Consider the following 26,392-nt stretch of genomic DNA (forward strand, 5'->3'; position numbering starts at 1 on the left):
CAACGCCGTCCTCCCTAAGACTGAGTCTTGCATCACACAAGGTTCGACACAAAGATTCACACACCACCCGCCTAAAGCTCAGCCCCCACATTCTCAGAACAGAGACCAACACCGGAGACTGGTCCCTTCCACCCCCCCCCACCTTCACCCCTTCTCCCCACCAGGGACTCAAGACACAAGCGGGGACAAGTTCAGCTCCCCAAGGGTAACCGAGCCCAAGAAAAACACTTCAAGTTACTATGAGGCACTGGAGTTTATTATTTCACACGAAAGTTAGAGGCCAAGGCCACAGTGTTGTTAAACACCTCCCCCTCCCCACCCACCCCCCGAAAACTCACCCCAACTCTGCTATAAAAACAGGACATAACAACATACCACAGTTCAGGTGGAGCCAGGAACAAAAAGTGGCTCCAACAAAAACAAGACAGACACAAGACGCAACATCTTTGCACGTTTATATAAAACTCGCCACGGCCCACAGAGAAAGCGGTCATGACATGTCACAGAGACCGTGAACCCAGGGCACTGGGAGGTTCAAGACAGCTGCCACTTCTGGCCATGCCTTCTGGGCTCTGCTGCAGGAACTGGGAGTGCTCAGGGGCCAGGCAGGACGCCTGACCCCACTCTGCAAGTTCACGTCCATGAGCTGGATGTGCTTTTGGTTGGGGAGGAGGCCACAGACTCCCCTTCCAAAGAGAGGGATGCAGGGACAGGGCGGGGGGCACACACAGCCCCCCATGCCTAAGGTAAGGGAGCCAGCCGAAAGACATTCCCTCTCCAGAAAGAGGGCCCTCAGTTGGACAGAGTTCACAGCGTAAAGAGCCAGAGCCCTTGCGTTCACATGACATAAAGCCCCACAGCAACCGTTGCCACCAGAAAGCTGAGCGTAAGGACCCATCGGAGGAGCGGTGCCTGGGACAGAAGGCTGGGCTGGGGCTTCCCTCTGGGAGTCTCCGTGGGAGCTGAGTCTGAAAGAAAGGGGGGGGCAATGTCACCAACAGGGGGACGGATGGGGGGTGTGGGAGGTCACAGAAACATACAGCAAAAGGACCTCAAGGAGCCCTCTGGCCACTGCTTGGATACCTTCAAAGACAGGGAGCTCACTACTTCTCCAAGCTGTCCACTTTTCCATTTTCACCCAGCCCACATTGTGAGAACACCCCCTCCAGGGGCACGAGGGGAGCCCGCTCTGAGAACTGCTGCAGGAGGGTAAAGACCCCTCTCCCTACCAAGTAGCCCATCCCGTCACGACCGGCCTCATGCCCACGTTCCCAGGCACAATTCCACCACCAACAGAGGGTTCCACGTGGTCCCGACTCAGGTGGGGAAGCCACAGGGCAGGTGGGAGAGGGTGGCTCCAGGAGCAAAGTCCTCAGTAACCTGCCAAGCAGGCGGCTAGGCTTCCCCTCTCTGTTCAGCCACCCCCAAAGCCCCCATCCCACCCACACGTGTGTCAGATTCGGCTAGAGTACATTTCCTGAAGCACTTTGGTCTTTCTGGAAGTTTTCCAGATGTTTTCTTAGCACATGTCCCTCTCTGAGGCACACGAGGGAGGGACTGACACGTAGTAAGATCCGGGCTTTCCTTGTCTTCCCAGTGTCCCATGCCACGGTAATAGCTAGAACTGGTCCCAGACACCCCACCCCACATCAGGGGGTCTCTGCTCAGGAACGAGGAAAGGGCCAAGAAAAGAACCTAAATTAAGAGGCTTTGCCCATGGGGCGCCTGGGTGGCTCAGTCGGTTGAGCGTCTGACTCTTGATCTCAGCCCGGGCCACAACCTCAGGTCACGAGTTCAAGCCCCACGTCGGGCTCCACACACACAAAGAGAGGCTCTGCCCATGACCTCTGCGGGTCCTTTGTGTGCACGTCTGTACTTCTAGCCAGTGAACTAGAACTTGGCGACCCCCTTGATTTTAGAGATGGGGAAGGACTGAGGTGTGGAGAGGCCGCACAGCTGGGCCTGAGCCACACTCTGAAGGATGGCCCCGGGCCCCTGCGCCTTCCTTCTCATTTAGAACACTCAGAAGACGGGACAGCCAAGAGGTACTGGCACAGACAGCTGGGCCCTGGGCTCCCCTCCCGCAGAGCCCATCCCCGGGGTGGGGGGGGGCTCACCTTGCGCCCCGCTGCCGACCCGCCGGCGCAGCCCCGGGGCCTGCGAGGGGCTCCGGTCCTCAGCGTCCCGGCCCAGCAGCTCCTGCAGCTCCTCGAACAGCTGAGAAAACACACACAAGCCCGCCCCGGTGAGAGAGGGCGCCGGGCCCCGGCCGAAGGTGCTATTTTAAGTTGTGTTAGGGTTGAGGACTTCACGAAATCGTTAAGAAAAATCTTGAGCCGTCCTGTTCCTGTCACCCAGCTTTGAAGAGAAACTGCGACAGGTGCATCTGTGTCACCTGGCGGCTCCCCCCACGTGCTGGCAGGTAGTCAGCATCCTGCCGTGAGGACACCCTATGCATCATGCCCTTCTCCCGTGTCCTGGCCACACCTGCGCCACCTGGGACCCCCACGGTGCCCACCAGGCCACACACCCGTGCACACACAACGTGAGTGTCGTACAACTGTGCCCGTCACATCCCCAGAGAACACGATGGACATGACCGGGCCGGCGCTGTGCCGGCTCCTGCCATCAGGACTGGATCGGCGGAAACTCACTGGACCCTCCCAACAACTCGAAGAGGCGGGTCCTAAGAGATCCTTAGTTTTACAGGTGGGGCCGTTGAGGTAAGCTCCCCCCGCTAGTCGGTGGCAGGACTGGAGGCCACGCGCTTACCCACAGCCCGAAGCACCCCCGCCGTGGAGGAGCACGAGCCGCGGGGTGGGGGTGGGGGGGCAGACAGCGACCACCGCAGGCCACCAGCCCCTCACCTGAATGTTGAGCAGAAATGCAGTCTTAGCCTCTTCAAGGACCCTCTGCCTGACCTCGGGGGTCATCTCCAGAGTGTTCATGCGGGAGCGGTAGAGCTGCTTGAACTTGGTGGCGCTGGCGATGCTGGGGAAGGAGAAGAAGTCCACGCCCTCCCCGGAGGCGGGCAGGTCCAGGGCCTTCTGCGCGATCTTCTTGAGGACCTGGCCCCCCGACAGGTCGCCGAGGTAGCGGGTGTAGGCGTGGGCCACCAGCAGCTCTGGCTCCTCGCGCCCCACCTCCTGGAGTCGCTGCACGTAGCGCCGCGTGGCCTGCGTGTAGGGGATGGCCTCCTGCCAGCGGGGGCCGTACCAGAAGGCCATGTCCCGCTCTAGGGCGGCCTTGCGGTGCAGCTCCTCCGGGAAGTAAAGGGGGGCGTAGACCGGGTTGTCCTTGTTGCGCTCGATCTCCTCCTCCAGGGCCACGTAGACGTGGTACAGAGAGGCCATCACCAGCTGGAACGGTCAGACGGGCAGGTCAAGCTGCTGGCCGCGTGTGAGAACCCCATCCAGCCCCTTCGCTGCTGCCTTGGCCAGACCCTCGGGACCTCCCCAGGCGGGGCTCCCACCTCCTGCTGGCCCCCTGTACCCTCTGTGCACTGCAGACAGAGGGCGGGTCAGGGGAACATTCAACCATGCGCTTGCTGAACCTAAAAGCCTTTTATTCCACTGGACGAGCATGCAGCCTAACTTACTCCTTATAAAAACCCAACAGAGGAGCTGCTATCCCCGCTTTACAGAAAAGGAAACTAAAGTTTGGAGAGGATAGGAGATGGTGAGACCTCACAGCTAGCAAGAAATGAAACTGGAGTCAGGCCCAGGCGTTGCTAGGAGCCAGCAGAGCTCTGGAGCAAGGGAAGATCTGAAAGAAAGCATTCACGGGAGCCTCCCGGCGCCTCTGGACTTTGACCTCTGGGTAACTATCTGTGGGGCCGATTTTCCTTCCCAGAGACCCACTCTGAACTCCACCATCCCCAGAGGCTGGGCTGGGGGGGACCGGCCCAGCATACCTTGGCTTGGGGATCTCCCGTTACACATTAATCCTCTAGTCTGAGTTTGAAGGAGGACAAAGTTTAGATGTTCTGGTTGAGGTTTCCAAGTTATTTCTGAGCCATCAACCTTCTCAATGGGACAGAAAGCCAGGCAGCCTGACCCAAGACAGCCTGGGTTATACAGTGTGCCCACCTGGCTCTAACCTCGCCTCAGCCAATCGTGGGCTATGTGACTTGGGTAAGCCGCTCACCCTCTCCGGGTGATTGAAGGGCTGAGTGTCAAGTCAAGCCTTGGTCCCCTCCCCTGCCAAAGGGGACAATGATGTCCTCAAGGGGGCTGATGTGACACCCAAGGCCAAGTACTAGACACGGGCTGGCCCTTGGCCCTCAGTTCCGAGGCTGTGGTGATAAATGCCCCCTCCATCAGCGGCACCTATGTGAGCGCTGGGTTCTCGCCCGGATCTCCGTGCCTACTTTGAACTCAGTGGCTTAGAGGCAAGATCCAAAGTCCCAGTGGCTGGGGATGGGATACCCCGGCAGCCACCTCCCTGGCTGCCCCCAGCCACAGCCCAACAACTGGGTGTATGCCATCTCTGTGAGAGAGGGAGGAGGAGGACGGGGAGAGGGAGCCGAGACTAGACGCAGAAGTCACAGGAGGTAGCCGAGGGCCCGACCCCCTAGAACGGCATGACACGTGTCACGGAAGCAGGTCTCCGGTCAGAAGCAGGGGGAGGGTGCAGATTGCAAAAGGGAGAGGTGTGAGGAGTCGGGGGATCGAGCTCCCCACCCCAGCACCCTCTGGTCCACCTGAACACACCTCTCCTCACATGATGTCTGAATGCGCGACACCTGCCCGATTGTTCGAGTGCCTGCCTTCTATTTGCACGAATTCCTCAGCCGTGCTGGGAAACAGCAAAATCCGTGCCTAGCAGGGAGCGGGTGCTTAACAAGAGCCCACGGTCACGATCCCACTTCACGGAGGAGATGCCCGCAATCTTACTGCGAGGAAGAGGTTGTGCTCGGGCTCAACCCATGCCACCCCGTGCCTTCAGAGGCACATCAGAATTGGGTCAGGAGCCCCAGATCTGAAGGGAGAGCAGCGTCAGCTGGATGTCAGCCTTTCCCATAGACTCCCGCCAGCGACTTCACCTCTCTGGGCCTGCCCTTCCTCCTCTTCCTTACCCAGAGCTGAAGCACAGATTAGACATGAAGTGCCTAAAATGCCCAGCCCAGAACAGGTGCTCAGTTGACGGCTCTAGGGCCCCAGCCCCTCCACGGCCCTACCTAGCAGCCTGTGAATTCGCTGTGTGACCTTGAGTAGGTCACCCGCCCTCTTGAAGCCTCAATGTCCTCTGCAAAACGATTCCCTTGGACATGCCTGTCTGGTCCCTCAGCATCCCTGGTCCGAATCCCCACTTAAACCACTGGCCTGAGCGCCTCGGACACACTCACACCCGTCACACCCTCCAGCAGGGCTGGTCCCACCGGGCCACGTACCTTAAAGCCTTTTCGGGTCACCTGGCCCTTCTGGAAGTTCTTCATGAACTCGGCATTCTCCGCCTGGACGTGCACCTCCTTGGTGGCCTCCTTCAGGGCCTCTGACAAATCCTCGGGCATGCTGCAGAGGGGAGGGAGGGAGGGTGAACAAGCGTGGCTCTGAGCAGGGGTCCTCCCAACGCTGAGCTCCTGAGGGTGCCGCCTGCCCTATCAGCAGGCCTTCCAGCGGTATCAGGCTTCTCTGCAGAAATCAGTCCAGCCCGCCATCTAATACACAGGCTACATTCCCAACTGCCTCAGGACGCAGCCCCATCAACCCGCTCCAAGTCATTCGACCAACTGCGAAATCCTGGTACCAGTTATTGTTGGGGGGGGGAAGGAGGGCTTGCAACGCCGAGGGAGAAGTAGCCCCGGCAGTATGAACATTCATATTTTACACCATAATTGCTCTGATTGACTTTAGACCCAAGATTTAATTCATTAACTCTGTTGAGCTTTCAGATATAAATCCGTTATAATTTTATGCTCATCATAAAAGCGCTTGGGTTAAAAAAAAAACTCTGCAAAACTCTGTTTTACTCAAAGAAAAAGTCCCTTTGTGGGAGTGTTTCTGCCCTATGTCCGTCTCCACCTCCCACGGAATTGTCATTTCTCCTTTCTCTCCTGCACCCTTTCCAGAAACATCACCCCTGCTCTGCACGGGCTCATCAAACTCTTGGGAGAAGGGAAGGACACCTGCTAGCTGGGGGCCCTTGGGCTTCTTCCCTCCCTGCACTGTGCAGGCCTCATCTGTAAATGGGGATAGGACAGCCACGGTGGTGTCTTGTTCAGGTACTGGACCGCTAGTAGGAGGAAGACGTGGCCACCAGGGGGCTCTGGTAAGAGAGCCAGCCACTGTCACCCAGGCTCCTGAGCAGCCCGGGGGATTCTAGATTAAGCAGAGAGCACCTCCAAGGATATTAAAAAGTCCAAAATAAAATAATAATAATAATAATAATAATAATAATAATAATAATAATAATAATAATAATAAAAACATGTATACCATAGAGACACTTCCATCTGGTCACCCACCCGGTGCCAGGGAGCCGGACGTGTAAATCACCTTTCATCCCTCCAACGACCCCACCGGACGAGACCGAAACCCGGCTCCTCCCTCAGTCCAAAGCCCAAGGGACTCAGCGAAGAGGTTTCCCCGCTCTGTCTCAGGGAGGGACTGGAGACGAGAGCCAGGCGGCACGGCAGCGGCTGCCCGCCCGGGAGAGGCTGGCCCCCGCGCCCCGCGCCCCGCGCCCCGCGCTTGCCTGGCGGGCTGCGGGCGCTCCATGCTGCGGCGCTCGGTGCTGGCTCCGGTGCTGGCTCCGACGTCTCCGGACGCGCAGGAGGACGTACGAGAGTGACGGTGCCGAGCGCGGCCGCGCCGTCCATTTATCCCAGGAGCGGATCACGTGGCGGCGGCCAGCAGCTGATCCCCACATTCGGCCCGACGTTGCAACACCCGCGCCGCGCCCGCCCTAGGCCAGCGGGGGTGGAGGGGGAGCGGTCATATGACCCAAGGAAAACAAAGCAATTTAAAACAGGACGCTTAAAACACACACACACACACACACACACACACACACACACACACACACAAAACACTCTTCTGGAAATCTGAGCAGCCCTGTGATTGCGTCCTTCCAGAGGCCCCCATGCCAGGATGGGACTTGCGCACCCTAGGATTCTGAAAGGTCCAGAAAGCTAGGAGGCGTGCGTCTCAGAGCAGGAGGCTAGAGGGCAATGGCCCGGACTTAACAGCCCCAGACCCTGCCTGCTGTCTCCTCCTGCCCGGTGCTGGGAGCCTGCTCTCCCTAGATGTCACCTCTCCCCAGGGGACCCTCTGCTGACAGCCTGCCTCCTCATTCTCACTTTATTTAGGGCCTTTTTTTTTTTTTTGAGCCCTACTAAGTGTTAGAGACTGTACTGTGTTTATGGTTCATCCCTACAACTATTCTGTGGGGTAGATCACCGCCCCTCTACGGATGGGGAAACTGAGGCAGGGGGCGATGAAGTGGCGTTCCCAGGGTCACACATAAAGCTGGAAACTGGGACCCAAACCTGGGAGTGTGTCGAAGTCTGCCCTCCTCCTCCAAGCTGTCTTAGCACTTGGTACACACGCAACCTGAGAGCCATGCCCATCACACAAACTACTTCCCTGCTTGCATGCCTAGGGCGCGCTTCCAGAACTTGGCACAGCCGACTCCTCTCTTCGCAGGGCCAGCCCTATCAGAGCTACTGTGGAACTAGGTCTGCAGGAGATGGATCACTGCAGACTGGGGGAGAGCAGTCACGTGGTGAGCCCCGGTGAGAAAAATGGGATGATTCCAGAAGTCCTGTCCCAGTGCCACCATTCTGGGTTCCAAATGAAAAAACAAAAACACAAACAGAAAACCAATGATAAAAAGGTGACTTTGGCTCAGGACAGGGATGCTGTTTGGAAATGGAGGTAGCAAGCGCCCCACATCTGAAAAAATGCAAGTCAGGCTTGAGCATGGTCTGTCAAGCATGGAGTCCCCCCCCTCCCCCCCCGGGGGACTGGGACTGCGGTGGCTGAGTCCTGCCGTTCCTTCCATCCGCGCATGTCGAGGAGGCCCTGATGCTTGGAGACAGTCCTCGAGAGGTCTATCTAATCCAAGGTCAGAGTTCTGGCCCACGAGCCACCCTCTTCCAGGGTCAGTTACCTGAGTGTCAGTCACCAAATCAATCCGGCGATCGGGAGGTTGCTGAGCTTCCAGAAACAGGGGCTATGTCAAGGAGTTTAGTCTATAAACTATAGAACCACCTCTGCTTCTGTGAACAGTAGTCACCACACTAATAGCTAATATTCACCGAGCACAGACTGCACAGCTACGCTCTAAACACACGCATCAGCTCATTCAGTCCTCACAGTTACCCCATAAGGTTGGTAGTATTATTCCCATTTTACAAATGAGAAAACCAAGGCACAGAAGTTAAGGTTTTGAACCCAGGCAGTCTGTGACAAAGATTTCAAAACTTGAAGGTGAGGTGTCCTCTCCCAGAGAGGACAAGATTCACAGAGGTCAGAAGTAGAGCCGTAGCTACTAGAAGATTAAAAAAAAAAAAAAAAGTTGTCAACGGGCACCTGGGTGACTCACTTGGTTAAGCATCTGCCTTCAGCTCAGGTCATGATCCCAGAGTCCTGGGATCCAGCCCCAAGTCTGCTTCTCCCTCTCTCTCTTTGCCCCTCCCCCCTACTTGTGTGTGCTCGAGCTCTCTCTCTCTTTCAAATAAATAAATAAAATCTTAAAAAAAAAGAAATTGTAGAAATTGTTGCCAAGAATTGTCTAGAAATGGGGGCTCTTAGAAACCAACGGCCTCATTAGAATGCAAGTTTCCTGGAGGGCAGGGACTTTGCTTTGTTCTGTAAATCCGGGAGTCTGGAATAATGCCTGGCAGGTAGCAGCGGTCAGCACTGACTGATTGGAAAGAATGAATAGATAAACCACAAGGTCTTTCTGGTAAACATGATAATATTACTAGGCTGCCCCGAAAGGGCAGGAATCAAGTTACAAACTGCAATCTCAGCCAATTTTAGGGAGCACTTTCCATGGGCAGAGGCTTTACGTGCAGGATTTCATTTAATCCTGGCATCGGCCTTCCCGGTTATTGTCGGTTTCATCTCCATTTCGTCCACGTAGACACGAAGGCACAGAGAGGTTAGTAGCTTTCCCAAGTCACACAGCTAGTGACAGCAGAGCTGGGATTCCACCCACAGTGCTTTGAAGCCAGAGCCCCTGCTCCTGACCCCCTCGTCACATGCCCTGTCACAGAGGGGCCCATCCGTGCCCCCGGAATTTGGGGGATAAGAGTGTTAAGGTCTGAGAACTTCCCTTCAGCACATCCAGAGCTTGTCAATTCAGGAACCCCAGAAAGTAACGCTTGTGTGATCTGATTCCTTCTTATTTAACATGGGGGAGCAGAGGCCCCAAGTGGGGACCATTTGCCCAGGCTGTGACAACACAGAGCTCTCAGTGACCACAGGTTCCTGGCTCCCAGTCCAGGTTTGCTTCTCATTCTAACTGCTGCCCTAAGAGTCCTGGACTTGGCCTGAACAGACCCCCCACACCGACAACCCCAGGGCAGAGGAGGCCGGGGCAGAGCTGATCTGGCTCTTTCCTCTGTCCCAGTGTTGAGTTTGTGGTCCTTCTGTGTGCTGATTCAGCTTCCCGACTTCCCCTTCCCTGTCCTCAAGCAACCGGAATGTTCCAAATAGTATTCTCTCTCCTCCTGTGGTAAGCTGAATAATGCACCGCCTGCCCCCCACCCCAAGGACGTCTGCATCCGAATCCCCAGAACCTTTGACTATGTTACCTTACATGGCAACAAGGATTCTGCAGATGCAGTTAATTTAAGGGTCTTGAGATGGGGAGATTATCCGGGATTATCCCCACGGGCCTAATGTAATCACAGAAATCCTTCTGAGGGGGAGGCTGAAGGGTCACAGTACAGAACGGGACATGAAAAGAGAAACAGGACACCAAGCCTGGAAGATGCTGGTGTCGAACATGGAGTCAGGGCCCATGAGCCAGGGAGGGCAGGAGGCCTCTAGAAGCTGGAGAAGGTGAGGAAGTCTTCCCCCTAGAACTCCAGAAGAAACACAGCCCTGTTGACCCATTTCAGGACTTCTGGCCTCCAGTTCTCTAGACAATAAACACGTGTCGCTTTATGCCACTACATTTGCAAGAATTTTTACAACAGCAACAGGAAAGGAGGATGGCCGCCCTCAAGGCCTGTCTTCCTCATCTGGGCAACAGAGGCTCAGCTTCGGGAAGCCGGACACAGATGGACAGAGCGACCCTGGGGGGTCCCCTTCAACGGCTCCTTTCTGTCATCTCCCAGCAGGACGCGGGCATTTCACCATCAGAGTTTGATTTCCTCGGAGAACCCATCCTCTCTTGTCCACGCCTTCCCCTCGGGGTCAAATGCTTGAGCGGCTGAAATGGGCGGGTTTTGCAGGAGCGCTAGAGATACAGGGCTGAAGAGGCTGGAAGCCCACCTTGACAGAGCCTGTGAGCTCAGGGTGCTAATGGAAGAAGCCTGGGACCAAGGGAAAATGATCCGGAATGGGGGCCGGGGGCCTGGGAGACCAACATGGGTAGCAACTGGAAAGAAATCCAGAGGTCTGCCCGTCAGCCAAGCATTCTTCCAAGCATGGTCTCATATCAGCCTCACCAAACCCAGGAGGTGGGCGTTCCTCTGCGGTGGGCAGAATCACAGCCCCCCAGAGATGCCTGTGCAATCCTACCTGGAACCTGGGACTATGTTATGTGACTGGTGGAATAGGCTCGTTGCCCTCTGCGCTTGTCTTCAAGGTTACAGACTTCACGGTCGGGGCAAACCTGCTGGATTCTCTGGGGTCCTGAAGGTTGAGAGCTTTCCCTGCCTGGAGGCAGAAGAGACAGGGCAGGAGGTCTGATGAAGGGTCAGAAGGACTCGGGGATCGCAGTGTTCAATCAGGGTCAGGTCAGGGCCGACTCACAGGCTGGGAGGTGCGGGAAGAAAGTTGTTTAGGGCAGCAGGGGGGAGGCAGGACCGAGGCCCGCTGGGGGGACAAACTGGGCAGCAGAGAGAGGGAGGGGCAGGCAGGAGAGCAGAGCTGGGGGAGCCGGGGACAGAGCCCCCCGGGGTCTGCGGGCTGTTGCAAGGACCTTCTGTAGGTAGGAGAGGCTGCAGGGTTTGCAGGGGGAGTGACAGGTCTCCCCTGGGATGGATCTCTGTGGATGCTGAGGGCAGAAGGCTGCCCAGCACCGTAATCCAGGGCTGGCACAGGGCAGGCTGAGAAGCAGCCGAGGACGTCCGCATTCTAAAGGCAGAGCCATCCAGAATGTCAGAAGAATAGGAAGTGGGATGTGGGGATGGAGAGGAGTCCCGGAGGACTTGGACTTGCCCTCTTACTGCCACGAGGGCCAATCGGCAGCTGAGTCTGGGACAAACCACCTTTGAGATGCCTGGGACAGGGCTTTGCAAACAACGTGCAAAGACTAGAGAGAAATTGGAGGCTTCTGCTCTTTTCTGGAAGCTTCACTTCTTCCGGACTGCTGTGACAGCTGCCCTTTCACCGAGACGGCTCCCAGGGAGGCCGAGGAAGTAGCCGGTGACTCAGCAAAATCTGCCTTCCCTCTGCTCTGAGGGCCCCCCTCCCAACAGTGACTCAGCAGAAACGCAGCTGCTCGAGGGCAATGTGGAAATCTCGACTCAGCACTCCGCGGGCACCGCCCGCCGCCGCTAGCCTGGAAAACAGAAGTGGTTTTGGACGGAGGGCGGGCCGGCCGTCTCCCAAGGCTCTAACGGTGAAAAACAGAGGTGAGGCCCCAGCTGAGGTTGGGGGACACGGGGTTTCTGGCCTGGGCTGGATGGTGTTCAGGGAGAGGCAGGAGACCCGCCTGGATGTCCTCAGGCAGGAGGCATCCCAAGTTAACAAGGTGACACAGGGTGTCCTGACCGCCCCCTAATCCACAAAGACCCAAGAGGACATGCCCTTGACCCAGCGGCGGGATCGGCCGGGAGAGGGAGCCCAGTGGGGAGGGGTGGCCTTTCTCAGCAAGGCAGACAAGCCCCAACCATAAAAACATCCTCAGACAGGACTGCAAAACACAGACGCTTTCTGGGTTACGAGTGCCCCAATATACAAGGCTGAAACCCCACGACACACTGGGAGAAAATGCCACACGTGTCACAGACAAGAGATTGAACGTTCCTAATATTAAAGAAGAAAGACAGGCCGCAAACGGAGTCACTTGCGCTAAGCCCCGAGTCAGCAAACCAAGGCTAACGTCTGACCTCATTTCAGTTTCTGCCTCTTCCAGGAATGTTACCTTTACCCCGTCGGTCTGGAGTCCTCTGGTCGGACCGGTGAGGTGATCAGCCTGGTAGATCCCCCTCACCACGCCTTCTGCTAAAGGAAGGCGACCTCGCCTGAAACAATCCATGCCTTGTTTCACTGCCCCTCCCCTGTTCTGCCTATAAAAACCCTTCAGAGCTCCTTCCTGTTTGCTGGATGGGATGCTGCCTGATTCCCAAATTACTGAATAAAGCCAATCTGATCTTGAAAGGTACTCAGTTGAATTTTGTTTTTTAACAGTCATAAAAGAGCTCCCCAAAGCAGTAGGACACATAGTCACCAGGAACTGTTAACATTTAATTCAGGGTGCTTATCACAGCCTCCTGAGAGGGCTGGGGAGCCAACGGCAGGTTCCAACCTGCCCCTGGAACACTTTTCTGCTCCTTATCTCCTTCAGTCCTCTGGCTCCGGATTTTGCAGATAAGGCGACTGTGACCACATCACCCCCTGTGGTCAGCACCCTTCAGTAGCTCCCATTGCCCTTGGGGTAACATGCAAGCTCCTTCGCCTGGCACACCTGGCCCTCCGCCCTCGGCCCTGGCCGCCTGTCCCCAAGGAGGGCCTCACCCCACCTGCTCCGTCACACCTTGCATGCCACTCTCAGAAATACCCCCTCGCAACTATCCAGGAACACATCCCTCTGGCCCTTTGCTCAGGGTGGTCCCTCCCACCTAGAATACACACCCCCCTCTTGCACTCCTTTGCCAAGTTATTCATTTCTCAAGACCCAGCCCAGAAACAGATTACAGACCTCAACGAAAGAGTGAAGCCTATAAAAACATAGAATGTATTACAAAGGAAAACCTCAGGGGACTTAGATTTGACAGATTTCTCAAATACGACACAAAAAGCACAAAATGTAAAAGAAAAAGTATTAATCAGCGGGACCTTATCAAAATGGACTTTTGCTCTTTAAATGACACTGTTATAAAATATAAGAGGCGAGCTAGAGACTAGGAGAAACTATTTGCAAACACATATCTGACAAGGGCCACGTCTCAAGAATACGTGAAGAACTTCTACGGTTCAATATTAAGAAGGCAAACAGGCCAATTTTTTTAAATGGGTAAAAAGTCTGAACAATTCATCAAAGGAGATATATGGATGCCAGCTAAGTGTGCGGCAAGATGTTCAAGTTCATGTTCGAGTCATAGGGGAAATTTAAATTACAGTGAGATAGCACTACACACCTATTTGAATGGCTAAAAATAAAAAGACGGACTACCCCCCCACCCCCGCTGTTTTGAGTGTAAAGCAACCAGGACCTTCCCTTTCTGCGGGGGTGAGGAGGGGATCTTAAAATGATACCTGTAGGGGTCAGAATATGCCACCTGGAAACATGCCACTTTGCATGAGGGTTATTTTGAGCTAAAGACAATTGAGAAACAGCAAATGCCAAAAAAAAAAAAAAAAAAGTAATCTGCCCTGAGCCTTTATTTGCCTAAAAGCAGGCTTAGACTCATCATCACCTGAGATGAAGCCAGACTCTTAACAGCTCAGAGATGGCACCCAGAGGAATCAAAACAATAAGGCTTAGTGTATTGACCCTTATCTTCCCTAAAATTCCCCCAAGTATTCACCCACACCTGCTGCTTGCTGCCCCTAAAAACCTCAACCCCTTTTCCTTCGCCTGCTCACTTCTCTGCAAATGTACTGGAAGGTTGACCCTTGAACCATACGGTTGGAACTGTGCAGATAGGCCCCCCCATACGGGGATTTTTTTTCCTGAAAAATACGGTACAGTACTGTAAATGTATTTTCTCTTCCATAAGGTTTTCTTTATTTTTTTATTATTTTTTTTATTTTTAAGTAATCGCTACTCCCGATGTGGGGCTCGAACTTACAACCCTGAAATCAAGCGTGGCACACTCTACCCACTAAGCCAGCCAGGTGCCCCTTCCTTATGATTATCTTAATAACATTTTCTTTTCTCTAGCTTACTTTATTGTAAGAATACAGTATAGAAAATATATACAAGATGTGTGTTCGTCGATGGTTTGTGTTACCGGCAAGGCTTCTGGTCCACAGGAGGCTAGGAGTAGTTAAGTTTTGGGGGAGTCAAAAGTTATCACGGATTTTCAGCTGTGTGGGTGTCCCCGTGCCCCAGCTGCATTGTTCTTTGTTGAGCTGTTGTTATTATAAACCCGGTTCCTGGGCTCCTTTCAGTTACTCATCACGGTTTCTCCCCTGCGCATGTGTGCTGCGTGCATTAATAAACTGTGGCTTGTTAATTTGTCTTTGTCATTTTAATTTCTAAGACCCAGGCTCCAAAACCTAGGAGGGTAGAGGAAACTACCTCTCCGACAGACTTTGAAAAGAGTTGGCAATTTCTTAAGAGACCAAACACTTGCCATACAACCCAGCCATTCCACCCCTAGATATTTCCTCTTGAGAAATAAAAGCGTGTTTCCGCACAAAGATTTGTATACCCGTGTTTACGGTGGCTTTACTGCTAATAGTCCCAAACTGGAAACAACCCGTATGTCCATCAACAGGTAACGGAGAAACAACTGTGGTATAAACATACGCTGGATTCCCAGCAATGAAGAGGAAGAACCATTGTTCCGTGCAACAAGACAAATGCATCTCAAAATCGTAATGTTGAGTAACAGAAGCTAGATTAAAAGAAAATAATTCTGTCTAATTACATTTATGTAAAATTATATATAAAATGAACACAGGATTTTACAAAATTTTGGAAAATGCAAGCTCATCTAATCAGATCGGTGGTTACCTAGTTGGAGGGGGGATTACAAAGGACCATGAAGTCGGGCTCAGTGCTCAGCCTGGAGTCCGCTTGAGTTCTGTCTCCCTCTGCCCCTCCCCCTGCTCCTGCACACACACACACACACACACACACACACACACACACACACACACTCTCTCTCTCTCTCTCTCTCTCACTCTCTCTCTCTCAATAAATAAAATCTTTAAAAACAAAACAAAACAAAAAACAAAGGACCACGAGGAAACTTCTGGGAGTAGTGAATATAATCATTATCTTGGGGGTGGAGATGGCTTGGCGGGTATACTTACGTCAAAACTCATGAAATTATATACTTTACATATGTAGGGTTTGTGTCAATTACATGTCAATAATTCAAAAAAATAATAAAGTTGTAAACCAAACAGACTGAGCCCAGGCTTCCCGGAAGTTTTCCCCCTCACCTTATTAGGCCCCTCCCGGAGCTTCCTGTGTCCCAGCTGCCCCCCACTCCAACTGTGAGCCCCACGAAGGCGACAAGGACTGGCCCAGGGCCCAGCATTCGGCAGGCAGATGCTGCGGATTTAACGAACCAGGCTTAGCAGGGTTGAACTCCCCACCTGCAGTCACACAGCTCACCTGGGACTTGAAGCCAGGTGTAACCATGTCTTGTAGGGGAGAAAAACATTTCCTTCTAGGTTTTTAGGCTGGTTTCATAACTAAATGGGACATGAAACAGATCAGCTGGAGAAAAACAAACTTAATTTTATACACACGAGAGCCTATAAAAATACGGGACTCCAAGAAATGACCAAGTCAGGGGCAACTGGGGGCACAGTCAGTTGAGCGTCTGACTCTTGGTTTGGGCTCAGGTCGTGGTCTCAGGGTCATGGGTTTGAGCCCCATGTTGGGCTCTGTGCTGAGCGTGGGGTCTGCTTGGACTCTCTCTCCCTCTACCTCTCTTCCCCCAACACACACACTCTCATGCTCACGTTCTCTCCCTCTCTTTCTCTCTAAAATAAATAATCTTTAAGACAAACAAGAAAGAAATGACTAAATCAGGCAGCTTTTATACCTTTCAGACAAAGAAACAATAAATTTGTGAACAATTGACAAGCCAAGGAAGTCCGGGTTTGGACTAGTTACTTGGGGGAAGTAACAAGCTTTGTTTAACAGTCTTCTCCGCCTCGAATGCCCTATCTCTGGCGATAAGGATGCCTTCCACCCTCCCGGTACAGGGAGGGCACCTTTCACACGGGAGATCTATTTCCTGCTTTCAGAGGGACAAAGGAAATTCAGAGTGTTCTTGGCACTGGCTGTTTCTTAAGTAACTTTAATTCAAAATAATCAATATGCCGAAGTGGCATATTTTGGGGTGACATATATTGCTCCCCTTCACCTTCAAGCACGCTCAAGTTCTATAGCAAGCTGCTGTCTGGAGACCCCGGGCCTGGGGCAGGGAAGGGTGTAGAAAGAGCAACCTCTTTCTTAGGCATCGTCCAGTTTCTATTTGCCCAGATCCAGTGACTGAAGACCGGTGACCAGACCAGGCAGCCATCTGGATTCTGGAGAGTTCAGGCTGTGAGGACAGCTTGGCCAATATGGAGCCTGACTCTGGCTCCACGACCTGGTTCAACCTGGTTCGGCAGGACCAAGGCACTTCCAGGTGGTGTAGACGGGTTAAAGCAATGAACTCTGAAAGAGATTGCATCAAGTCCAGGATCCACGACTTACCACATGAGTGCACGTCAACCCTCTAAGCTTTATTTCCCCATAGGACAAATTGATAAGTAATAACAGCATCAGCTCCAGGGGATGTGGTCAGGATTAAATTAGCTTAACATATGTAAGAGGCTCAGAATGGGGCCCGGGAAGAGGAAGCCCTCACTAAGCATTCCTTGTTCTGTTTGGTCAGAGAATGGCATCCAGTCCCCCTTTCAGGATTCCCCCAGAGCCTAGAAACCTAGAAACTTCTGGATGGTTCTGAGTAGGGTGGGGTCCCTAAAATCTCACAAACCTTGCTCTCATATGGGAGTTTAGAACCTCAGGGTCCTTGGGGAGCCTGGGTGGCTCAGTCGGTTAAGCATCTGACTCTTGATTTTGGCTCAGTTCACTCTCTCAGGGTCCTAAGATCGAGTCTGGCCTGGGGCTTCATGCTCAGCTCCAATCTCAGCTCTGCTTGGGATTCTTTCTCTCCCTCTCCCTCCACCCCTACCTGCTGCTCGTTCTCTCAAAAACAAACAAACAAAACCCCACCTGAACCTCGGGGTCTTCATCTTTTTTCCTCAATAAGTAAACTTCCTTGGAATACTTTCAAATGTCCAGAAAAGTTGCAAGGATAGTACACAAAATTCCTCACCTGGATTCACCAGGTGTTAACATTTTGTCACATTGGTTTTATCATTCATTCTCTCTCTCGATTATAGATACACACACTCTTTTATATACATATATAAACTATAACATATGTATGTGTGTGTATATATATTTACACACACATATACATATATATATATGTATTTTTGGCTTATTAGAGAGTAAGTTGCTGACATCATGCCCCTTTGCCCCCAAATTCTTTAGCATGTATTAAACCCGAGTACAGCCTCTTGTAACCACAGTACAATTAGTACGGTTATTAAACATCAGGGGTTCTAACTTCAGCACAAATACATTATAGAAAGCCTACATTCAAACGTCATCAATTGCCCCCCAACTGTTCTTCCCACAGCCTGGGTTCCAGTCCAGACCCTGCATTGCATTGAGCCCTCCCGCTGCTCTCCCATCCACAGCCCCCATGCTTCTGTAGAGAGCAAGATGGAGTCACTCACGTCTAGCAGGGGCCTGTGTCTAGCAACCACACAAGCCGCTAAGGGTACCGCAACTATGAGAAATCCCCAGACCAGATCAGCTGACACCCAGAACTGATAGCAGGCAGAAGGACAGTGGGTCTACAGGGGCCCAGGATTAGTGAAATCCCTCTAGAAAGGGAGGAGATTGGCAGCACAGGGTCAGACCCCTCAGATGTGACAGCCCCCCCCCCCGGGGTCTGACCACTTAAAAAAGGCAGCTGTCCCCGAAGGCCCTGCTGGATTGAGCCCCAAACAGAGCGACACCCTCCACTGCTTGAACATCACAAGCAGCAGGTGCCCAGCACTGACCCAGGTGCCACCCAGGCCTTATCTCTCCTGCACGCCCACAGACGGACCACATTTGGTTATCTTGTTTATTGTGTGACTTGTCCCGTGTCCCGCTTTGGGTGCCAAGTCAATCACGTCCTCCAATGCCACTGAGTTTGGAATCCTGAACCGGCTCTGTAATGATGGTAATCTTGCTTGATGACCCCATAAAGCTGACATCGTGGAAGGACACCACTCGGGTCTGTCCTAGCGTGCTGGTGACAACGAGCTTGCTGCTGGGAGGCTAGGAAGGGGCTGGTTTGCGCGGGACCCCCTGTTCGAGGACATCCTAGGTGGGATCACACGCCCACCCTGTTGGGCTGGCGGTTTGCAGCCCTGGCCCTTGGAGGCGCTGAGCAGGTCGGGCCCCTAAAATGAGGCTGGGGAGGCCGGCGAGGACCCCGGCAGCGGGGTGGGGGACGCGGGCGCAGCTGGACCAGCGGGCCCGCGCAGTCGCCGCCGCCGCCGCCCGGACTTTTCCCCGGGGAGAGAGCCGGGGCCTCTGAAACGTGACTCAGCGAAAGCGGACCTCCGGACCGTGACTCAGCGAAAGCGGACCTCGGGACCGTGACTCAGCGAAAACAGACCGGCGACCGTGACTCCGCGCAGAGCCTGCCAGCGTGACTCGGCAGGAAAGGGCGGCGGGGTTGCCGGGCAGAGGGTGACTCAGCCGGAGGCCGTCCCCGCCCCGACCCCTGCCCCCGGAGCCCAGCGGGGCGCCAGCAGCCGCCAGCGCCAGCGGGGCCGGGCTTCAGGGAGCCTACCTGAGCAGGTGACCTGGAGCCGGTGACTCCGCCGCTCCCAGCGCGTTGGGCGGCGTGGGGACGGCTGTAGCGGCCTGGGAGGGTCCTGGGCACCATGGAATGATCCCACCAGCCTCAGTGTCCCCATCTTCAAACGGAGGGGCAGGGAGAAGCTCCCTTCACTTGATGGCATTCCGTGGGTGTGTGTTTGTATTTTAAATAATCCATTTTTATCCCCTAATTAGTGAGAGTATGCTGCCTGGCCAACGTACTGGGTTGACGTCTATGACCCCCAACCTGCAGACAACCATTGTTCACATTCTAGTGTATTTCGGAGGATTAAAGAAGTAATCAACTCTACCATGCTGACAAAGGGGTATATTGTACAGTATGATTCTGGGTAAGGAACAGTGATAATGGGAGGTAGCTTATGAAATAGCTGTTTTTCTATGCAAATTCTGTATGGTGGTGACCATAACGTCTATGGCAAACCTTTGTCTTCCTTTTGCTTGTTTTCCCCAATTATGACAAGGCCCTTGTAAGCATTATCTCAAAGGCCTCACAAAAATCCATTCAGGAGACCTATTCATTCATTCAACACAGTATCCTGAGTGCCTGGGGCCTACTGTTACAAGTTTGGGTTGCTTCCGATTTATTTTTTTTCCCATTGAAGGAGAAAGATAAGAAGGAGTATTTAAAACAATCTCAGTGGCTTTCGCATACTAGGGGAAGGGTGTTTTTCATATCAGAGAATTGTCTTTTTTTATTTTTGAACAGACGTTGCTTGCTTCCGCCTGCTCCCCAAGATCTGGAAGGAAAGGTAAAACAAAGGAGGAAGATGGGTGGGCGGTGAGGGACTTCTGAGACCAGGACCTTCAACAGATGCTGGAGAGCCGGTAAGCTGACTTCTCCCTGAGGCTTACCTAGGGCTTACTTTGGGGGTGAGCAGAAATGTTTTCGTTTGAATTTCTTTTAAAATCAGAAGAAAACAGGGGAGCCTGGGTGGTTCAGTCTGTGGAGCATTTGACTCTTGGTTTTGGCTCGGGTCATGATCTCAAGCATCCTGGGATTGAGCCCCAAGTGGGGCTCCCTGCTCAGCAGAGAGTCTGCTTCTCCCTCTCCTTCTGCCCCTCCCCCTGTGTGCACGCCCACCCTCTCAAATAAAGAAAATCTTTAAAAAACTAAATAATAAAAAATAAAATCAGAAGAAAACAAAGAATACAATAATAACAAATACAGAATAATGAATCCAGTCTGGAATAGATTCATCTTTATACTATTGCAGTCCTTAAATTCAAATTCAAATAATTTTAATTATTATTATTATTTTTTAATGGAGGAGAGGGCTCTCAAAGACAAAGGCGCCTTGGGCCCATGAAAGTCAGAATGCGTCCTTACTGGTAAGCTGGGGTCTAGGGTGAGCAAGTGAGAGCAGTGAGAAAAGGCCAGGGGTGAGAAATGGCCCCTAGGCTTGCGGGCAGGCGTGGCTGACGCCAGCTCCGTCGCTGCCTGGGCGGTGTGCACGGCCGTGGTCCTCTGTCACATCTACCATTCACAAGGGCTCCGATGCTTTCCACGTGGGAATGAAGGAATAGGCCCCCAGAGAAGAGATGGAGGAGGGATCCGAGGCAGGCAAGGGGAACAAGAGGGGAACTCTCAGGACAGTGACTTCCCCCAACAAGAGGTGCCCTGGCGGGTGGGTGCGGCTGGGACCTTTGTGTTGGAAAATTAAAGGATTTAATTTTCCTTTTCCTTTTTCCTAACTAAAGGGAACACCTAGAATTTGGGATACCATGGAAGCACACACTGGGTTATAAATTGTTGTAAATAACAGCAAAAGGAAGATCTTCAGGCAAAGTGTTTCCTGGATTTTGATTATGGGTTTAGATGGAAACCCAAGAGCAGAATTACGGGGCCAAGCATAGAACTATTTTTTTTTAAGTTTTTTAATTTATGTATTTGACAGAGAGAGAGAGACCTCGGGAGAGGGAACACAAGCAGCGGGAGAGGGAGAGGGAGAAGCCAGGAAACCCAACACGGGGCTTGATCCCAGGACCCTGAAGCAGACTTCTAACGACCCAGCCACCCAGGCACCCCCCCCCCTTTTGAAGCATAAAACTGTTTTTAAGGCTTTTGGAGTTTTGGGGCACCTGGGTGGCTCAGTCAGTGGAGCATGTGACTCTTAATCTCGGGGTTGTGAGTTTGAGCCCCGCACTGGGTATAGAGATTGCTTAAAAATAAAATCTTAAAAAAAAAGACTCTTAAAAAAAAGATTTTATTTATTTGAGAGAGAGAGAGAGCGTGAGCAGGAGAGAGAGGGAGCAGGGGGAGGAGCAGAGGGAGAGGGAGAGGGAGAAGCAGACTCCACGGTGAGCAGGGAGCCTGATGTGGGGCTCGATCCCAGGACCCTGGCATCATGACCTGAGCTGAAATCAAGAGTCAGACACTCAGCTGACTGAGCCATCCAGGCATCCACCCCCTCCAAGAGAAAGGCTTTTAGAGCCTTTTACCTAATTATAGGCAAAAGCAAACGATTACTTTTTATGACTTTATTTCTCCCGTTTCTATAGTAAATATGACTTTTGCCATTGGGGCTCAGGCGGGGGACAGTTTGCTTCAGTTCGAGTGACAGCTGGGAGGAAGGCCCACCCCAGCATTCTGCAGGATGGGGTGCTGTTTGGCTGGGCGTGAAGGCACTGAGGGGTCTGGGCCCCCCCCCCCCCCAAGGCAGGGAGAACGGACACTGGGGCTTCAGGCTGTTACCCTGCACCCAGGGCTGGGAGGAGCCCTGTCACAGGTTGCTTGGCATGACTTTGCCCCTGAGCAGCTGACTGGGCAGTTGGGTGTATGTGGGGTGTGTGCGTGGGGTGGGGAGGGGTGGAGGCGGGGGTGGGGAGAGGTGGCAGGAATGGGTGAGAAGCTTGGTGATGGTGGTGGTGTCAAAGGTGAAGGAAGCTTGCGTGCTCCCGCCCCCCCCCCCCCCCCCGCAGGTGCCTACAGCAGCCCCTCCTGCCCGGAGCTCAGCCTCCCTGCTCTGCGGGGAGAAGAAGTGTGATTTCCCGAAAAGGCCTCTTTGTGCCCCTGTAGAGTTTGGGGTAAAGTTGCGGGGAGCCTTAGGGTCTGTGAGAGGCAGACTTGTGTCCCTCCCCAAATTCACTTGTGGAAGTCCTAACCCCCAGTCCCTTTCACTGTGACAGTCTCCTCTTCTCTCTCCCTTCGTATTTTGAAAAAAATGCCAGATCTCCTAAAAAGCTGGCACAGACCGCACACTGCACGCCACACACCCTTCCCTTGGGTCACACCTTGTGGGCGATTGGCTGCTTTTGTGTTTCTTTCTCCTTTTCTCTTTACCACTTTTCCAGAACCTCTGAGAGCACGTTGCAGACATCCTGACGCTTCACCTGTAGGAGCAAGGACTCGTCTGCGTTGTCCTCATCACAGTAAAGACATAATGTTGACGTCTTAACGTCCTTTACTGTCAGCACACAGTCACACTTTCCCAGGGATCCCCCCAAAAACAGTCCTTTGGAGGACCCCCAGAATCCGGTCACGGTTCATGCCCTCCTTTTTGCTGTCATGTCATCTTAGGTCTCTCGTGGCATTGACTCTGGAAGAATTGTTTGGAAGAGACAGGTCAGTTGCCTTGAAAGCGCCCGTGTTTTGGATTTGTCTTTTTTTTCCTCGTGGTTAGATTCTGGTGGGACATTCCTGGCCGGAGTGCTATGTGGCCATGTTACATCTCCTCGGGGAGAGCCCAGGAGACTGAAGCCCAGCTAGTCGGTGGCAGGGTTTAGCTGCATTTCAGTACCAGATTTTTTTTTGAGATTTTATTTATTTATTTGAGAGAGTGCGAGTGCAAGTGTTGGGGGATGGGGGGGCACAGGGAGAGGGACAAGCAGACTCCCCGCTGAGCAAGGAGCCCCGATGACGATGTGGGACTCAATCCCAAGACCCTGAGATCATGACCGCAGCCGAACGCAGACGCCTAACGGACTGAGCCACCCAGGCGCCCTTCAGTACCGGATTTGTTACTTGCCTTTATCAGGCCTGTGACTGATTGTGTAGGACAGGAAAAGCGCCTTTGTGTCAAGTGGGGGGTGTTCATTAAACAAAGGAAAACAGGATCTATTAATATAAGCAATGCTGTTCTTCCTTGTAAAGCCTGGTGGTTAAACACGTAAGACACAGCTTTGAATCTCATTAGTAATCAGTCACGTGACCTGAATAAGTCTTTTAACATCTCTGGGCCTCGGTTTTCTTATCTGTGAAATGGGGATAGTAATGGTACCTACCTCCTAGGCTTGTGTGACATGAAATTATCCATGTCAAATACTTAGCGTGGTGCCTGGCTTGTAATTAATGGCTCAGTAAAAAGTAATTATTCTCATGGATGTGATTTAATAATTATAATTACTGACAAATAAAAGTGCCCTGGCCTTACCACTTCCCTGCTTCCTCACGCCCTGAAGGGAGGGAGCGGGAGTGAGGTAGAGGCGGCTGAGAGTGGGCAGGCCGTGGCTTGAACTGGAGCGAGCCCTAGAAGGAAGGACGTGGCCCGAAGCCTGAGTGTCCCAGGATTCTCCACGGGGCCCAGGACTCTGGGCTGCAAGACTCCAGGGGCGTTGTCCACGCTGTGGACCCTGTGAGTGGTGTCTGAGGAGCAGCCTCTTTCCCCAGAGGCCCTGGGGGGGGTCATTCTCCATGTACCCCCGGTAAAGGATGGGGTTGCATGTCCTGCCTCCCCTGGGGGAGGAGGACTCGTCAAATTTCAGGCCTGAGCTTCCTGTGGCCAGTGTGAGACTCCGCACATCTCTTGTCCTCTGGCTTGAAATGGGCAGTGTTCGGGTGATGGCTTCTTCTCCTGCCTGGGTCCCCGAGTGCCTCTCCCTGCCAGCCCGCCGTGGACACGCGTGTGCACGGAAAACCACCCTTTCTGGGGGTGTCGTGTCCAGCACGATGACTCTAGTTAGCCGCTCTGTCTTGTATATTTGGAAGTCGCTAAGAGAGCAGATATTAAAAATTCTCATCACAGGGACACCTGGGGGGCTCAGTGGGTTAAGCGACTGCCTTCGGCTCAGGTCATGATCTCAGGGTCCTGGGATCGAGCCCCGCATTGGGCTCCTTGCTCGGTGGGGAGCCTGCTTCTCCCAGCCTGCTGCTCTCCCTGCTTGTGCTTGCTCTGTCTCTCTCTGACAAATAAATAAATCTTCAAAAAGCAATTCTCTACACAAGAAAAAAAGATGTGTAACTGTGAGGTGATAATGTTAACTACACTTGGGGTCATTTTGCAACGTCCGCGTGGATGAAATCATCACATTGCACACCTTACACTAGTACAAAGTTATGGGTCAGTCACATCTCAATAAAACTGGGAGGGGAAACAAAAAGAATCACTTTGTTGTTGGAGTAGAGGGGGGCGTGTTTATGACCTCGGCATCATGGCGCCCACCGGCCTGCGGCTCCTCAACCGAGCTCTGCCTTCCCAGCTGTCCCCCTCAGAGGGCAGCCTCCGCTCCCCCTCCTCTCTCTGCACCTGCACCAGCCCACGTCCTCCCCACACTCCTCCCCAGATGCCTCTCAACCTGTCCCCCTGGCCACCAGACCGGCTGCCTGCTGCTTCCAAACCTACCTGGGAGGGGCCTCGGTTCTGTCTGCCGCAGGGGTACCCCCATTTTACAGATGGAGAGCTGGGGTCCACAGAGTGGACGAGGAGAGATCGGGGTCAGGATTAGACCAGGGGAGGCAGGATGGTGGCAAGGGATGAAGACTGTGGCTCACTGTGTCCCCCCCGCAGGGGAGCATGTGTGGGGCTGACCAGGGTGCCCCCCACCCCCAACCGGGCTGGCCTGGCCGTCTCCTTGGGCTTCCCAGCGAGCCACATGGGTGAGCCCACCTTGCCCCCCATGAAAGCTGCCTCAGAGGTTCTCAGGCCTGGAGTGGGTGCTGGTGGCCCCCCGATGAGTTACTGGGAAAGTCACTGCCCCTCCGGGCCACCTCCAAGGCCTCTGTGATGAGGGACACCTCGGAGGCCTCACGGGCAGCGTGAGTGAGTAAAGCCAGTTGGGGCCCCACATGCCCCAAATCAGGGGCAGTGGGAACTCAGCTCCAGCCAACTCTTGGCCATGCGAGACATCCTCTTTTATTTCTTTTTTTTTTTTTTAAAAGAGAAATGAGAAATTTCACATTGTTTTTCAAACACTGGCAATAAATTCCATTTAAAAAAAATCACTACAGGACGTCACGCGGCCCTTGGGCGGCCAGTTTGAGAGCTCTGGGTTTGGGGTTCCCTCCCGCTTTCCAGATGCTTCTCTGTTTGATTGGTCTGTGATTCCTGGGGGGTTAGGTGGGGCTGACCTGGGAGGGGATTTCAGAGATGGTCATCCTGCCTCCTGTGTTTTTGGCACGTCCCCAAGCTGCCCTGTGTCACCCGGCCTTCCCCGGGGGGCCACGGACTTCATCCCGCCAACACCATGTGTGCTGAGTGCTCGGGGGACCACTGTCCTCTGTGCTATTTTCATCATTCCACCCAAGCAAGGTCTTCAGGGACGGGTCATCATGGTCCAGTCCCTGGGGAGTTTAGTGGCTGGTCTGGGTTTCATGGAAACTGGAGCCCTGGTTCGACTAAAGAGGAAAAGGAAAGAAAAATCTCATTCCCTGTGTGTCTGGGAAGTCAAAGGCTGTGGCTTGCCTCTGGCTCAGTCTTCAGAGCCTAGCCCAGAGCCGGGCAGGGGCGCAGGGGCAGAGGGAGGACGGAGGCTGGGAATACTGAGCCCCCGCCTTCTGAGCTGGGGGAACAGGACCAAGGAAGGGAAATCAGGATCAAAGAGGGTGGGGTGTGTCTGTTTGCCTTAACCACCAGTTCTATTTCTTTTTTTTAAAGTGACCTTTAAAAAGGTTACTTAAAAAGTAATCAAAGCCACACAGCTTGTAGATTGTGAAGCCCAGAGGCGGTGCTTTTTTTTTTTTTTCTCATTGTGGTAAAATACACATAACGTAAAATCGACCGTTTTAACCATATTTAAGCATGCCATGCGGTGGCATTAAGGACATCGATACTGTTGTGTGACCAGCACCACCATCCGGCTCCTGTACTTTTTCCATCACCCCACACTGAGACCCAGTACACATTGAACAATATGTCAGAGTTTAAGGCTTAACTGATGGGTCATCGTGGGTGAAATGGGTTGCCATGGGAGGTGGTGAGTGTCCCATCAATGGAGGCATGCAAGCAAAGACCGGACTTGATTAGCAGGATGGCACCACCAGTCTGTGCACTCGTCCTTACCAGGTTTCTCTTGGAGGGCGAGACAAAAAGCCTTACCTGTTGCTAACTGAGGTGAGAAGTTTTGCCGCGTGGAGTTTTTTGTGTGTGTCCCAGGGGACATGATTTGACCTGTAGTTTACCTGCGTTAAAAACAAGCTGCCCAATAATGAGGCTCCATTATATCTCACATATCCCCCAGTCTCGTCAGGCCA

At 53.2% G+C, this 26,392-nt stretch overlaps 1 protein-coding gene and 1 long non-coding RNA gene across 2 annotated transcripts; one reads left to right on the plus strand and one right to left on the minus strand.

Moving 5' to 3' along the window:
- Window positions 1-238: 238 nt before the first annotated feature.
- HMOX1 (heme oxygenase 1) lies at window positions 239-6,869 on the minus strand. The gene is made up of 5 exons (XM_045779728.2): window positions 6,697-6,869; window positions 5,393-5,513; window positions 2,868-3,359; window positions 2,118-2,217; window positions 239-968 (listed from the first exon to the last, which is right to left on the minus strand). The coding sequence occupies exons 1-5, from the start codon at window positions 6,717-6,719 to the stop codon at window positions 838-840; spliced, it is 867 nt and encodes a 288-aa protein (XP_045635684.1). The 5' UTR covers window positions 6,720-6,869; the 3' UTR covers window positions 239-837.
- Window positions 6,870-18,774: 11,905 nt separating this feature from the next.
- On the plus strand, window positions 18,775-24,511 carry LOC123780786 (uncharacterized). The gene is made up of 4 exons (XR_006776511.2): window positions 18,775-18,945; window positions 19,162-19,316; window positions 19,694-19,812; window positions 22,279-24,511. It is a non-coding gene; the product is annotated as an uncharacterized LOC123780786 (long non-coding RNA).
- Window positions 24,512-26,392: the final 1,881 nt, after the last annotated feature.

This window comes from Ursus americanus, chromosome 17 (genome assembly GCF_024610735.1).
Source record: "Ursus americanus isolate L20-20 chromosome 17, mUrsAme1.1.p, whole genome shotgun sequence".
NCBI classification, from domain to species: domain Eukaryota; kingdom Metazoa; phylum Chordata; class Mammalia; order Carnivora; family Ursidae; genus Ursus; species Ursus americanus.